The sequence below is a fragment of the Antrostomus carolinensis genome, unplaced genomic scaffold (genome assembly GCF_000700745.2).
Source record: "Antrostomus carolinensis isolate BGI_N321 unplaced genomic scaffold, ASM70074v2 scaffold6074, whole genome shotgun sequence".
In the NCBI taxonomy this organism is placed as follows: Eukaryota; Metazoa; Chordata; class Aves; order Caprimulgiformes; family Caprimulgidae; genus Antrostomus; species Antrostomus carolinensis.
Window position 1 is genome coordinate 26,476 of NW_010308574.1, and position 14,310 is coordinate 40,785.

Sequence of the window (14,310 nt, forward strand, 5' to 3'; positions counted from 1 at the left end):
CCAAGAAGCGCTTTTAAATGCAGGCTCAGTCTAAAACAGGTTATCCCAAATCCATCTCCATTTAGCAAAGGAGCAGCGTCTCAATACAAGAACAGTCTGTTGGACCACACTAACCTGTCCAAGTATGTTACATGTATGACAGGGACCAACGCTGGAGCTCCTGAGGACTGAGCCTGGAGCTGTACTGCTATAGGAGAGTCCAGCCCTGCCCCTGAGAATACCAAGTCAGATGGAAACTGCCCTCACCTGCACTGCTGAGTAAAATTACATCCAGTTTTCTGGCCCTGAGGCAGTGTTTCACTTTCTCTGGACTATGTGTGCTTGGTGCTGTGTAATGCCGAGTGACCCTGAGGTGTAATTTTTACCTTTTGCTTATCTTTATCAGTTCAAACTGTTTTGGTGCTGGAAGAACTCTGCTGTAGACAAACAGAAGCAGTCTTGCATATGTGAAACTGTACATATGCGCTAGGTTTAACAGTGAGAACACAGAGTTCTTCAAAGACTTAAATCTGCTGGGGAAGATGTAGAGCCAGTTCCCATGCAGTCTTATCCACACTGCTTACTGGGAGTGATCCCCAAAACATGCTAGGACCCAAACTGCCATGGCATGGCATGAGAAAGCTGATTAGCATGTGCCAAAACCAGACTAGGGATAAACTAAGCAGTACAAATGCTCCAGTTTGTCTGCTGGGACTGCTTTATTCAACAGCATGGACGCAGCTGTTAGCTCTAACTTCTATCACTCATCAGCACATGGTTCTTTTTCTACATCCAACAGATTTTTTTTTTAATACCTGCACCTATACCGTAATAGCTGTAGTACTGTGTATGCATTACTTGGGATGTTATGCTTCTGAGTATAGTGAAGATATTTGGTTTTCCTCTTACAGGTATGGTCAGCTTGTGTGCTATCATTTATATATGCAAAATGTTCTATAGGCTTGCACAGATTTGCTGATTGGAGGCAGATCATCATGTAAAAAGTGTTCCTACTTTTATTTGTTCTTGGACAGAGAGGACAGAAGGAAAATCGTTCCTACTCCCTTCTATTTACAGTGAGACACAAAGTAGAGTTAGTTTATCTGATCATCTCATAGCATCAGAAAAAAAAGTTTGTTGTGATTCAGTTTGCAGAGACTAATTTATTCAAATGAGCTTCCCAACCCAGATATTATGCACAAATGTTTTGGTTTTTTTTTTTCCTGAGATAATAATGTATTTTAATTAGTAGACAATGTTTTCTAGCATAGAACTCAGAGAGTCAGCACAGCTTAGCTTCTTGTGTGTTCAGTAACTTGTCCTTTATCAAAGAGTCAATCCTTTTGTGTCTTATTGGCAGTACATGATGTGCATTGATTGTGGACAGTGATCTATTTAATAAGCTTATTCATGTGCCTGTGTGAAAAAAGGCTACAGATACCAAAATCAAGATATAACAGAAAGAGCTGAGAGCATCTTCAATTACAGTATTCTCTTGATCAAGCTGTAAATTTAAATTGTCTGCTCTGGAAAACAGATTATTAGTTCAGGTAACTGCAAATTAACACAATGAAAGCTTACTGCTTATAAATGGTGTTTAGTTCTTCAGATGTTGGGTTTTTTGGTTTTTTTCCTATTCCACCCTTTACATCTGTATTGGAGAGCCCACAGTTTTATTTTAGTAAAACTAGTGCAAATTGAGAGGTTATCATATTACTCCGAATTCAGAATTTCTAAGATCCATACAAACTGGAGCCTGTAATGAGCAGTAAAATACTATTAAAATCAATATGACAGCATTTTATACCAACTTTAAATGCAGTAAAGTTCTGATCCATTCTATATAATACACGTTAACTACTTGAAATGTCAGAGAAACAAGAGCAGACTTTAAGTGTGTAGTAACTTAAAAATGGATAGAAAGATAAAATTCAGCTACCTATGTAGGATAAGATGTAATTTGAGGGGGCGTGAATGCAGACAGACGGTGACATAAAGTCACAACAAAGATCTCACAAACCAAATGATGCACTGGAACAGGCATCATAACTCACATTTTTTGAACAGTCTCATGGCTGGAATCAAATGCCAGTGTAAAGTGAAATAACTTTTTTAGCAAAGCTCCGCTGAAAACTGTCAAGTTCTTAGCTGAAACCATAAGTTGGAACAGTATATAATGTGCTAGCTGGTGATAGCTGAAGGCCTGGTGGAGCAAAGAATTATTTTGTAGCAAAATGACAGCAATTGCTTGGATTCTTAATTATTTTTTCTTCCATATTAAATCTGTAGATAAGATTTAACTTTATTTTTGGGACCAGGGAAGGGGGAGGAATAGAAGTAAGGGAAAAGTATTTATGGATCAAATAATAAAAAAGGAAGAAATATCTACGTTAAGAGAAGAGATTAATTAGCCTCACATCCTTCCTCCTTTTCTGGAAAAGATAAAGCCAAGGGCAGTGGGAAGTTGGGAAACATAATGGGTTAAGTTCTGTTATATCATCAATGATGTGGAAAAAATGAGTATGGAATGTTTATTTATTGAGTATTTTCCAGCTCGGATATCACAGTCTGCATGTCTTAGCCTCTTGTGCATTAAGTAACTTGTTCTTTACCAAAGAATCAATCTTCTGTTTTATTGGCAGTACATGATGTGCATTAATTGTAGACCGTGATCTGTTTAATTAGATTACTCATGAGTCTGTGTAAAAAAAGTCCCCAACTACCAAAAAGAAGAGATAATAAAAAGGACTGAGGGCTCTTTATTTTTCTTATTGTTTACCAAAGAACCTGTCAGCATACATTGAGTTTGAACATTGACACCAAGGCTGAACCTGAACTGTAAGGGCATACCTTCTCATACCCCTGTTAGGAGAGCAGGGAAATCTTTTTCCAGAATACCAAGAAATCCTAAAGTACAAATGGGTTGAAAGAAATACAAATTCTTGGAAACAGACTCATTAGTGACTACTCAAGTTGACTCAGACTCTAGCCAAGGAAGTCCATGAATCACAGTCTATTTAAGCTGGTTGGATATAAGTTTCTCACACAGTTCTCTTGGTTGACAGGTGATTACTTTGAACTAAATGAATAAATAAAAATTAAGCAAACTCATTAACTTTGTGTCCAGCATATTTCTGATCAGCTGTCTTTCATATTTTTGACTACAGAATCCCCTTCACCTGCAGATGAGTTTAGAAAATTCACTGAGTTCTGATGCTGACGTCACTTTCTCAATACTTGCGATGAACAACTGGTATAATTTCAGCCTGATGCTATGCCAGGAGGAGTGGAACATCACAGATTTTCTCTTCCTCACACAACAGAGCCCCAAGTTCCACCTGGGATCCATTATAAACATCACAGCAAACCTTACTTCAACCAGTGACCTTCTGAACTACCTGCAGTTTTACCTGGAGAGCATCAAAGAGACAACGTCTACCATGGTGATGTTTGGATGTGATATGGAAAAAACACGGAGGATTTTTGAAATAACCACACAGTTTGGTGTGATGCCTCCAGAACTTCACTGGATTATTGGGGATTCACAGAACGTGGAAGAATTGAGGACAGAAGGTTTGCCGCTCGGTCTCATTGCTCATGGCAAGACAACACAGTCAGTCTTTGAGCATTATGTACAGGATGCAATGGAGCTGGTAGCAAGAGCTGTAGCAGCAGCCACCATGATTCAACCTGAACTAGCTCTTATTCCAAGTACAATGAATTGTATGGACACAGATGAAAGGAATATCACTTCAGGGCAGTATTTGTCAAAGTAAGTTTTTCCTTTTTTTTTCTTTTTGTAGCTAATATTTGTGGCATACAATAAAAATATTTTTCCTCCCCCTCCCCACCATTCTCGGTGGCTTAGCCATCATGCTGTAAACCCTCCGTAATACACACATTTGTTTCAGGATTTTCTTCTGCTTCATTACTTCTGAGTAAATAATGAAACTCAAACTTAGCCACAGAGGGAGATTAAGCGAGTTGTAGAAGAAGACACTGTTCCACAGAAGTAGAGATCAGATGGTAAACACAGGCTAGGTTACAGACTATGCTTGGAACATATCTCATATTTATGTTTAAGCATATAAGAAGGAAAAGTCACGGCTACTGTCAAAATCTCTGAGGTTGTGAGATACCTGAGAGAATACAAAACACAATAAGAATATTTGTGCTACCAAAGCAATCAGAGAGTATAAAAGCAATTGTACCAATAATTTCTCAGACATGAAGCAGTGATGAGTGGCTGTAACTGTGACCAGCCTTGTCCATTGCACAAGTGCTTTTAGGCAAGTGGTGCATCTCCAAAGATTAAACTTTTATCTGATGCTTAATTGAGTGTTTACTAACATGGGCATTTTGCTGTCTGAATGAACCCCTCTGTCTTGATACGTAGCCTTGGAGCTGTGGTGGGTAGGGATGGAGAAGGCACAATGGCATGGCTTTGATAAAGCTGTCACAGCCTGTCGGCGTGATCATCAGCTCACACATTGACATAGCATCAAGGAAATTCATTCACCTGTCGCATGTGACAATCTGGTCCCTCACATTCTGAAATTTGCACACATCGTCTTTCTGTACAAACCTGTCAGTAGCCCTGCTGAAAAGATAGTGCTCTGATATTGCCAGTGTGTCTATGCAATACTCAGCCCTTGTAATTCCCAAAGATTCACACTAGAGATTGCTGGCTTACATAATGTAGTCAGATCCTCTTAGCTATTTCCTAAAGTTATTAAGTTTTTACATTAAGTCCCCAGCATGAGTTTCACTAGTGCTGCATCCAGCGTATGCAAATGGTTTGCAGCCATAGTCACTTGCGTTGTTAAAATGCATCTCCCACATGGTTTCTTCATTTATTTTGATCGATGTCCTGTCACTACCAAAAACATGCAAATCAGCTGCAAAAATAAACCACTAACTCAATAAGGTAGCAAAGTCATACATTTAAGTGCTACTAAATCTCTCAGGTAACCATTTCTAACACAATTCAACCACAGGACAGGTACAGAGGGCTTGATTCACCCTCATGGGCACACTTATTTCTACAGTGAAAGTCAGAGAACACGGTGCATAAGTTCCACTGGTCTCATTCTACCTGCAGAAAATATATCTAATGCATTATTCCATAGCTTCATCTACTCCCAAAGCAGCTGGTCTGCAGCATTCTGATAGCCAAATTGTGCTGTAGTAGCAACATGGGGCCAAATTCAACAGAACTTTGCTAGCTTATTCCATCTGAGGACTTGTCTCCCTCAATTTTGGCATGTTGTGAACTGTTAACACTGTTTTCAATGCTTAAAATATTGTTTCAAAATTCTTCATACAGACACATCTACACATGCAATGGTTTTACTGTTACTATGATAGTGATGGCTTCAGCATATAAGCCCAGCAAGGCTTGTAAGAAGTAAGTCGCACAATTTTTTTACAAAGACTGAGGCAGAGAGTTAAAAACTAGGTAAGTTTATGGGGACATAAACCTTTCTTTAGTGCTTAAGATTGCATTCCCCTATAAACTTTGTCTTGATAGTGTTTACATACACAAACATGCAAGTACACCATCAAATGTGAAACAGAGAGTAGGAGGAAAGGATTGGTCAAAACTGGCAGACACTACTGATTAATGAAGTTACAATATCATTTAGCTAACACTGGACTTAAGTGGTAAAGGATTTTAAAGATGAGAACCACATTTTTGCATCTGTCCCGTTTATAAATACCTATGTGCAATTTTAGGCATCATTTTCTAGCCCATGATGGACAGATCATTTGTTTTTGACAGTATTGGCTGTATCACATTTCTCCAAACTCAGCCTACTCAGGCTGCATAAGAAGAATTTTGAAGCCATCTCAGAGAAGGCTCTCACACAAACAACCACACTCAAAACTATATTATTTAGTTTCATAAATTTGCCCTTTGCTGAGGACACAAACTGATAGGATCTTGAGGCATACACAGTCCAGAGTTTTAACTGCTGAAACTCCATCAAAAGTCATCAAAATAAAGGGCAGAGACCAGGCAGAAGTATGCATGCACACACACTTGCTATGGATTTATCCTTTTCAAATCAATTGAAGGTTATTTTTTATCTGCTCTAACTATTGATAAACAATTAACACTACTTAAAGTTTATGTCTTGTTTATTGAGGCTGGAATGACAGCTATAGCCTTTATACTTCTTTCAGTGCTTGTTTTCATCCAATTCCCAGAACTAATGTGAGGTGTTATAATCTACTTTGACAGCTAAATAGTCTGTCTTCTGAATGCCTCTTACTGGAAAATAATGTGCCTGACTTACCTTACACCATACTAGCAGCAATTGACTCATTTTTTTTTAATGGAATCACCATAGCAAGACTTACATAGTCCTAGTAGGGTCTCTCTACAGCCTCTGCAAAATGCATAGCAGCTTTCTTGTTAACAGAGTGCAGTTCAGCTGGTCATTGTGTTTACACTAAAAAAGATTGTCTCCTTATAACACTTATTTCCTGTGCGGTTCCCTGCTCCTTTATCCATGTCATTTTACCCTCTTTGATAATGACTTGCCAGAAGCTGAATTCAACATATAGGGAGGATAACTACTAGCAAACATTGCCACCCAATACAAAGGAAATACTTAACTTACTGGGAATATCTGGAATTGTAAAAGCCCAGAAATCTCAATGCAAAATGTATGGTGCAACACTGCCACACATCATGAGATTGACTACAATGTCAAAATTGCACTTTTAAAAACCTTAGTTTTGAAGATATTTTAATAAAGTACTTTTTTTTTTAAGAATTAAAACTGACTGTTTTAGGGAAACTATCTTTCACTGAATCCATTTCTTCATTCTGAAGTGGCTAACAGTGATTTACCAATGGAAAACTTGCATTTTTCTAATCCAGATTGGTTCACTTCTGAGCACTTGAAAGCTGTTGACAGCACTTCAGTAGCCTCTCTTTTGCAAGCAAGATCTTACTGAGATTATATGATTTTTCTTGGAAGGACATTTCGTACATAATTTCCACTCTTCCATTTTCATACATATTTTTATCTAGGAAACTGACTACAGATCTGGTGAGTTCAGCTTAGAACTAACCTATGTTTCATTAATTTCTGAGGCAAAGGTAACTGAAAATAAAAGGTGTTATCTTACTCATTTTTTCTAGTAAGTGAAAAGAATATCTTTCCTGGAGAGTTTTATTTACATTAGATATGTAGGAGAGCATTCCCAGGTACTTTAGTCATAAATTAAGCGGCTTGTTCATCGTGCCATAGGAAAGCCATTAATGATCCAGGTGATCAAAAACATCCCAAATCTGTTCTCTTCAACATAAGTTCATTGTGTCTGCATATGCTTTAGCATGATGACTTCAGTACTCTGCTTTCTCCCTCCAACAGGTTTTTAGCCAACACAACTTTTGACGGTCTCAGTGGCCGCATTAAGGTGAAAGGCTCCTCCATCGTCAGCTCAGAAAACAACTTCTTCATCTGGAATCTGCAGCACGACCCTGTTGGAAACCCAATGTGGACTCGTCTGGGGAGCTGGCAAGAGGGAAAGATAGTCATGGACTATGGTGTATGGCCAGAACAGGCCCAGAGACATAAAAATCACATGCAACACCCCACCCGCCTGCACCTCAGAGTGGTAACTCTCATTGAGCATCCATTTGTCTTTACAAGAGATGTAGATGATGAAGGTCTTTGCCCTGCAGGGCAGCTGTGCCTGGATCCTTTGACTAATGATTCAGCCATGCTGGATAACTTATTTGAAACCCTTCAAGGAGGGAATGACACCGTTCCCATTGAGCTGAAGAAGTGCTGCTATGGCTACTGCATTGACCTGCTGGAGAAGCTAGCTGAGGATATGAATTTTGATTTTGACCTGTACATTGTTGGTGATGGAAAATATGGAGCCTGGAAGAACGGTCACTGGACAGGGCTGGTGGGAGACCTTCTGGCTGGCACAGCTCACATGGCAGTGACATCATTTAGCATTAACACTGCCCGCAGCCAAGTGATTGATTTCACCAGCCCTTTCTTTTCAACCAGCCTGGGCATCTTGGTGAGGACCAAAGACACAGCAGCTCCTATTGGAGCCTTTATGTGGCCACTTCACTGGACTATGTGGCTGGGGATATTTGTTGCTCTGCACATCACAGCTATATTTCTCACCTTATATGAGTGGAAGAGTCCTTTTGGGATGACCCCCAAGGGAAGGAATAGAAACAAAGTCTTCTCTTTCTCCTCTGCCCTGAATGTCTGCTATGCGATCCTGTTTGGAAGAACAGCTGCCATCAAACCCCCCAAGTGCTGGACTGGAAGGTTTTTAATGAATCTCTGGGCTATTTTCTGTCTGTTTTGTTTGTCCACTTACACAGCCAACCTAGCTGCTGTCATGGTAGGAGAGAAGATCTATGAAGAGCTTTCTGGAATACACGACCCAAAGGTAAAGCATGTCTGTTGTTATTAGCTCAGCCTTTTCTTCTTCCCAGTCAAAATTCACTGCTGCATAATTTATGGTTTCTAATAAAATCAGAAAGAAATCTGTGTACAAAACAACAGTTGCATTACAATTAGTCACCTTCTGACATCGCTTCATTAGGAAAGTTCAGTGAGAGAGGCTCCTTAAATACCCATAGAAAAGTGTAGGGGGGGAAGATTTCAAAGATTGAGGGTGAGGAGGAAGGTGAAGGATTTTGGTGTTGCCCACTGCAGAGAAGAAAAGTGACTTCCACATGCAGATTAAGGGTCAGGTTTCAGTTCTGAGGTCCCTTTGGCTGTAGTTGTTTTGATCAACTGGATGATTTGGGTCATCCTGAGATCTCAAACAAAACAAACACACAGCTTGAAAACAAGACCACTGATGTTCTAGGAAGGATTTTGCAAGTATTTCACAGGCCATAATGATGCTTACAAAGGCATTACTGGCAAAATTCCCCATGAATGCTAAATCAAGTGGAGCAGAACTGAGATAATTTGAAAAATCCTACTTTCTGTGTCAAAACAGTGGAATTCACTTTACAAGCAGTCAAACATTTGATTTGTTATGTTTTTTCTGATGGGGAACTCTCGTGGAAGGAGATGAATTGTGTTGTAGACAACCCATCTGCAAATAGGTCAGACTTCCTAGTAATTTTTGGTAAGGCAAGGGAAAATGTAGAAGCAGGACTGCCCTCACCGCCTTTCTCCCCCATTCCCAAGGGAGGATGAAGGGCTCTTCAGTTGGAATTCAAGTCCAGTCATTTTATAAGACTATTCAGATTTTAGTTGCGACTAAGTAATGATGATGAAGACATGCATGCAGGATGGTTTGTAGAGAGAATACATGGCTGCAGGTAACACAAGAGCAGGCATCCTCTTCACCTGATAGTCACAGTAGGGGACAGGGTGGCAACAGCAAATGTCCCTTGTTTGGCACTTCCTCCAGTGCAGGTGTGATTGTATTGTCCACGGTTTTATACTCATGACCTAATGGCTGGTAGATAGCTTTGAAACCATCTACTGTTAATTCATCTCAGATGACTGAATTGATACAACATTGTGCCAGTGGAAAAAGTCATTTTAAGAACTCAAGAACTGCACATTTATTTTGCTTTCATAAATTGTGTAAATAAAGGTTACATATGTCCCTCTAGACAGCAGAGGCCAAGCTCCATCTGTTATGTTAGTAAAACCTTTCATTCAGACTAATGACCACACAGTTTTGACTTTGTGAGTACAACTTCTGACTCACTTCCTCCAAAATTGTCTAGATCCTTTCTACCAAAAATATTTTTAAAAAGAACAACACTTTTAATGCTTGGCCTGAGGCATTCTAAAATTGATTTATGACTTAAAGAAAACTGCTACTAATAATCTGCCTTTCTCCTCACAGAAAAAAATATCATAAATACTGCACCAGTTTAAGCTGAAAAAGTCCAGGAATCATGTATTTGTTTTATTCAAAGCATTCTCAATAAACAATTGGGAGCTTTTAGCTGAATTTCCACAGCTCCAGGCATATCTCTCTTACAGTCATTGTTGTATGAGCTGTAACACTGGCTTGAAAATGAGGTTAGTCCTCTACTCTTTGCATGAGCATCACCTAATCCATCAAATCAAATTGCATCAGATTACACCCTGTTTTTCTGCATTATAATTGTGACCACACATGGAGTTCCTAAGGCAGGTATTGGGAAATTTCTGCAATTGCAAGAAAATGAAATTATTCTAAAGCTGCATTGTCAAGCTTGGCTACAAAATTGATCACAGAGTATTGAAACATATCAGGTGCTGCAGACACAAGTCTTAGTCCTGAACAGAAACACCAGTGATTCATGGTTAGTAACCTCAGTGATCCCATGAACTCAGTGGCATGACTGACCTTTTCTAGATGGGCACTTCTGTGCCTCATGCGCTAAGTCTAAGCGTCTGAGTAGTTAACAATTTCCAGTGTGGGAATGAGACAAAGTAGGTTTTATGGAAGAGGATTGCCTGTCATTATGCGAACTACCAAATATTTTAATATATTTCATTCAGGCATTTGCCTCCGAAGTTTTAGCCTGTAAGAGCAGTTATAATAAAAAATGTACTGGTTTGACCTTTTCTCACACAAACCCTGAGCTGTGCCCTTTCAAAGTTCTCTCTAAGACTTAAAGCTTAGGTTTAGGAACCAGTTGCAGAGGTACATGTACCACTTCTTAGTTAGTTACTTAAAGCATTTTTAACATGATTTAAAGATTTTGTGGAGTTTTTTCCAGATACGCTTACCTCTTTCTTTTCAGTGGTGTCAACTCATTTGTAAAGGAAAGCAGGAGGATGCAGAATTAATATTTTTAATTTTAATATACTTTCAAACATTCCCCTGCTGCTCTCAGGATACATATGCCCTTGTACTGTGCTTTTGAAATGTATTTAAAAAAAACAAAGCCCAAAACAGAGGAACAACCTTCTTGAGGTGATGCAAGATATATCATTTCTTCAGGCTGGCAGCCACAAACAGCAAATCCCATCTGAGATTGCAGACAGTCAGGAAGGAAAACAAATTGGGAAAAATGGAAAGGTTGTTTTTCAAGATTAGAAACCTGGTATCTAAAGTCAGTATTGCCAGGAATATCTGTGCTCTCTCTTCTGATTAAAAAAAAATACAAGGTTAGATACAGCATGAATAAATAGCATCTGCCTTTCTAGAAAAATTCATGTTACAACAGTGATGTTTAATTGACCAAGCAGTACAGTGTTTCAGCAGTTGCTCTTTGCAGCTGAGCAAAAGAAAAGTGGTCCTCCTGTGTTGCTGAAGTCTCAAAGGTACAACATTTTCATCAGAAATCAAAAGAAAATGAGTTGCAGTACAACCACTAATCACAAGGTAAAGTGGAATATGGAATTAGAGGTATCTCAACTGCACCTTTGAATGCACAAACGATGTAGAAGTAGAAGTAAGGGAATATGGAAATATCACACTGCTGAAAGGAGGAGTGGCCAGTGAGGCAAGACAATCCATAGCAGAAGCTACAGGAGGCAGGAAAATTAGGTTCCTGGAAAATGTCTTAAATTTTTGAAACTTAGTGTGTATTTTACGTGCAAGGCTCTTAACAAGGGTGGGCCACTAAAGGCCAACATCTGGAGTATCCATCAATGATGGCTACTCCCTTTACTAGGTCACATTTCACATGACTTTTTACAGTAGGACCTACAACATAGCAAGTAAATTGCAGAAATATTAAAGCAGTGTCCTGCCACCTTAAAATCTTACTCTTCTAAGAGAATGTGCAATTTTGGGCTGCAGCCCTCTCTCCCTTGTTTTTTAATCTTATTTAGACCATCATCTCTTGCCAGCGGAAACTGGCAAACACAGCTTTTGGGAAAAAAATTCACTTGAACTTGCTCAGTCTGCTGTTTGAGCACAAGAGGATAGCTACAGGATGAACGTGCTGTTTACCTGGATTAAAGTTTTTTTAAGTGCCCTGATTTCCTCTTAGGCAGCTCTCTACAGTACATGGCAAAGAAGTTTAAAAGCTTGTTTGCAGATAGAGGAGATAGAGGAAAAACATTGTATTTGGATCATTTTATACTGCTTTTATCCCTTGTCATATCTGAATCCCAGAGGCTTTTTTCAGTTTTTCTCCTAGTGTCACATCTCTGGACACACAAAAATTTACAACATTTTTCTATGTCAGAGTGCTTGGCAGACCAGGTACACTGTTGTAAGAGTTGACTTCTGTACAAGGTCAGTTCTTCAGCCTACAGCTATAGAAAGCAGCAGCCTGCCTTTGAGCTGGTCTGATCATTTGTCCTGCCTACCTGCAATGACCTGGAGACAGCTGGCTTGATTCCTGACTTCTCACAAACCTGCTTATCACCTTGTTTATTGTGTAGCTCTTTAGCCCCTTGGTGATGACATTATACTCAGCTATAGTTGAAAAAGCCACCACCCAAGGTTTTTTAACCTTCAGTGGGTCCAATGCACATTTTCACAGTGGCAAGACTAGGTTGCAATCAGTAACTCCTTAAAACAGAGCTGGAGCACATAGGTACAAAGATGGGGACAGATGAGTCTAGAACAGCTGGCAACTGTCATCTTTTTCCTGATTGAGAGATGGTAATTGTATTACAGATCCATAGCAGCAAGCTGAGTACTCAGCCTTGCAGGCACAGGCTGAGCAGAGCGGGGTTACACAAATAAGCAAGAGGCTGTGGGTACAAAAAGTATAATTTGCTACTATTCTGCTTCAGCAGCATGTATCTTTATGGCTGTTGTCTCTTTTAGCCAATCTTGTGACAGATCCAGATATTTTATGTTCCAGTATGGTTTCCATAAAGCGGTGCTATCTGCACGTGAATAATCGCAGACAGGGAAAATAATAAATTATCTGTAAGTACAGAGCAGTGTGAGTGCCTTCCTTCAGCCAGCAAGACTTCAACTAAGGCCTGGATCCAGTAAAACTCTTAATTATCAAATCCAGAAATAGGGTCTTGTATTACAGGGTCTTCTAGTGGTTTTTTTTTAATGGCAAGGGGACTCGAAGCAAGGACTTTGCTTTCTGGTTTCTAATGAAAGAACACATGTTGGAGATGCACGATAAAGTCAGGAGTGTGTTGAGTAGTTCAGATTATCTGAGGCAAAATAATTGTGGAAGCCCAGAGGACAGAAAAAACATTTCAGACATGCCAACAAGAAAGCATACAACAGCAGAAGCTGAGGAGCTCGACAGGTTTTCCATAAGGTGGTCCAACACCTGGCCTGTCTTTCTGCTAAAAGTGTCATGCTTTCAACAACATAATGAGCTTTTCAGGTGCTGTCCGACTGTTGTCACTTCTGTGACAGCTGTCAGCTTTTATTTGCCATCTTTAGGATACACTTGAGTAGCTATGCATGTTAATTTACTGTGGTTATATTTTTACTTCTCTGGATCACTTCACCTTCAAAACACCCTTTGACAATGGCAAGGTTCCTTTCCATATTGTATTTTGACAGAAAATATCAAACCTGTTGGGATTCATTTAACAAAAAGGGCTACACCTGTGACTCCCACCATCAGCAATTTTCATTGTGTTATCTCACCCAATTTTACCTGTCTGCAGTGGAGACATTAGGTATTATTTACTCAGCTTTTACAGTTAGTTGGGAGATGTAGGCACAGTGGGCTGCTGTTGAAGACACTTACTTCAGGATGAGATCACACAAACCGGTCCCTGAAAGCACCTACTTCTTTCCATCACGCGCGATGGTGTACGAGCATGGCCAGCACTGGTGTCTCACAAACACTGTAGGTGCCCCAAAGAATACACTGCAGACACCTATGGCCACTCTAACAAGTCCCATCCAGCAAGTTCTTTCAACAGCCTTGGTGTGCTTTGGGATTAGTCCTCAGAAATCTCTGCTTCTCTTCCAATCCATTGTCTGAACACTTGCTCTGATGAGCTTTTTATTACAAAACTAAGCACTTTGAGTAATCCAGACAAGATATTTCTGAGATTTTGTTCCTCAGGAATTCAATATGTACAATCACCCAGGTTTTAAAATATAAAATGTGAGGGTGCAAGCTCTCATCTCTGATTTATGAAAATCTCAGTTAATTTAGCAGCCTTATAGCCTTTATTATATCAGTTAAAAATTCTCTGTTACATGTATTAGAACAGTCCAGAAATACCAACTGGCAAGTAACTGCAGATGAGCTTTAGCAATGCCAAACCATAGAAAAGGAAAGGTCCAGCCACTTTATAGGCCTTTTTCATCATTAGAGGCATGATTCAGATACCCCTATATTTAATTATATTTTCCCTCAAGTTCAGCAAGCTTTAGAGTGAGGCTGTGACTGTTGTGTGTTTATTAATGAATTTTCTTCCTGAAAAAAGGAAATCT

The 14,310-nt window shown here is 39.5% G+C and overlaps 1 protein-coding gene across 1 annotated transcript in view; it reads left to right on the plus strand.

Annotated features, from left to right (window-relative positions):
- Positions 1–3,149: 3,149 nt before the first annotated feature.
- The window catches only part of GRIN3A (glutamate ionotropic receptor NMDA type subunit 3A), a 41,383-nt gene continuing 30,222 nt past the window's right edge, over positions 3,150–14,310 (plus strand). The window contains exons 1-2 of the mRNA XM_029084449.1: positions 3,150–3,751; positions 7,365–8,412. Coding sequence (XP_028940282.1) covers positions 3,165–3,751; positions 7,365–8,412 — 1,635 coding nt within the window. The 5' untranslated portion in view covers positions 3,150–3,164. The remainder of the gene's footprint in view (positions 3,752–7,364; positions 8,413–14,310) is intronic.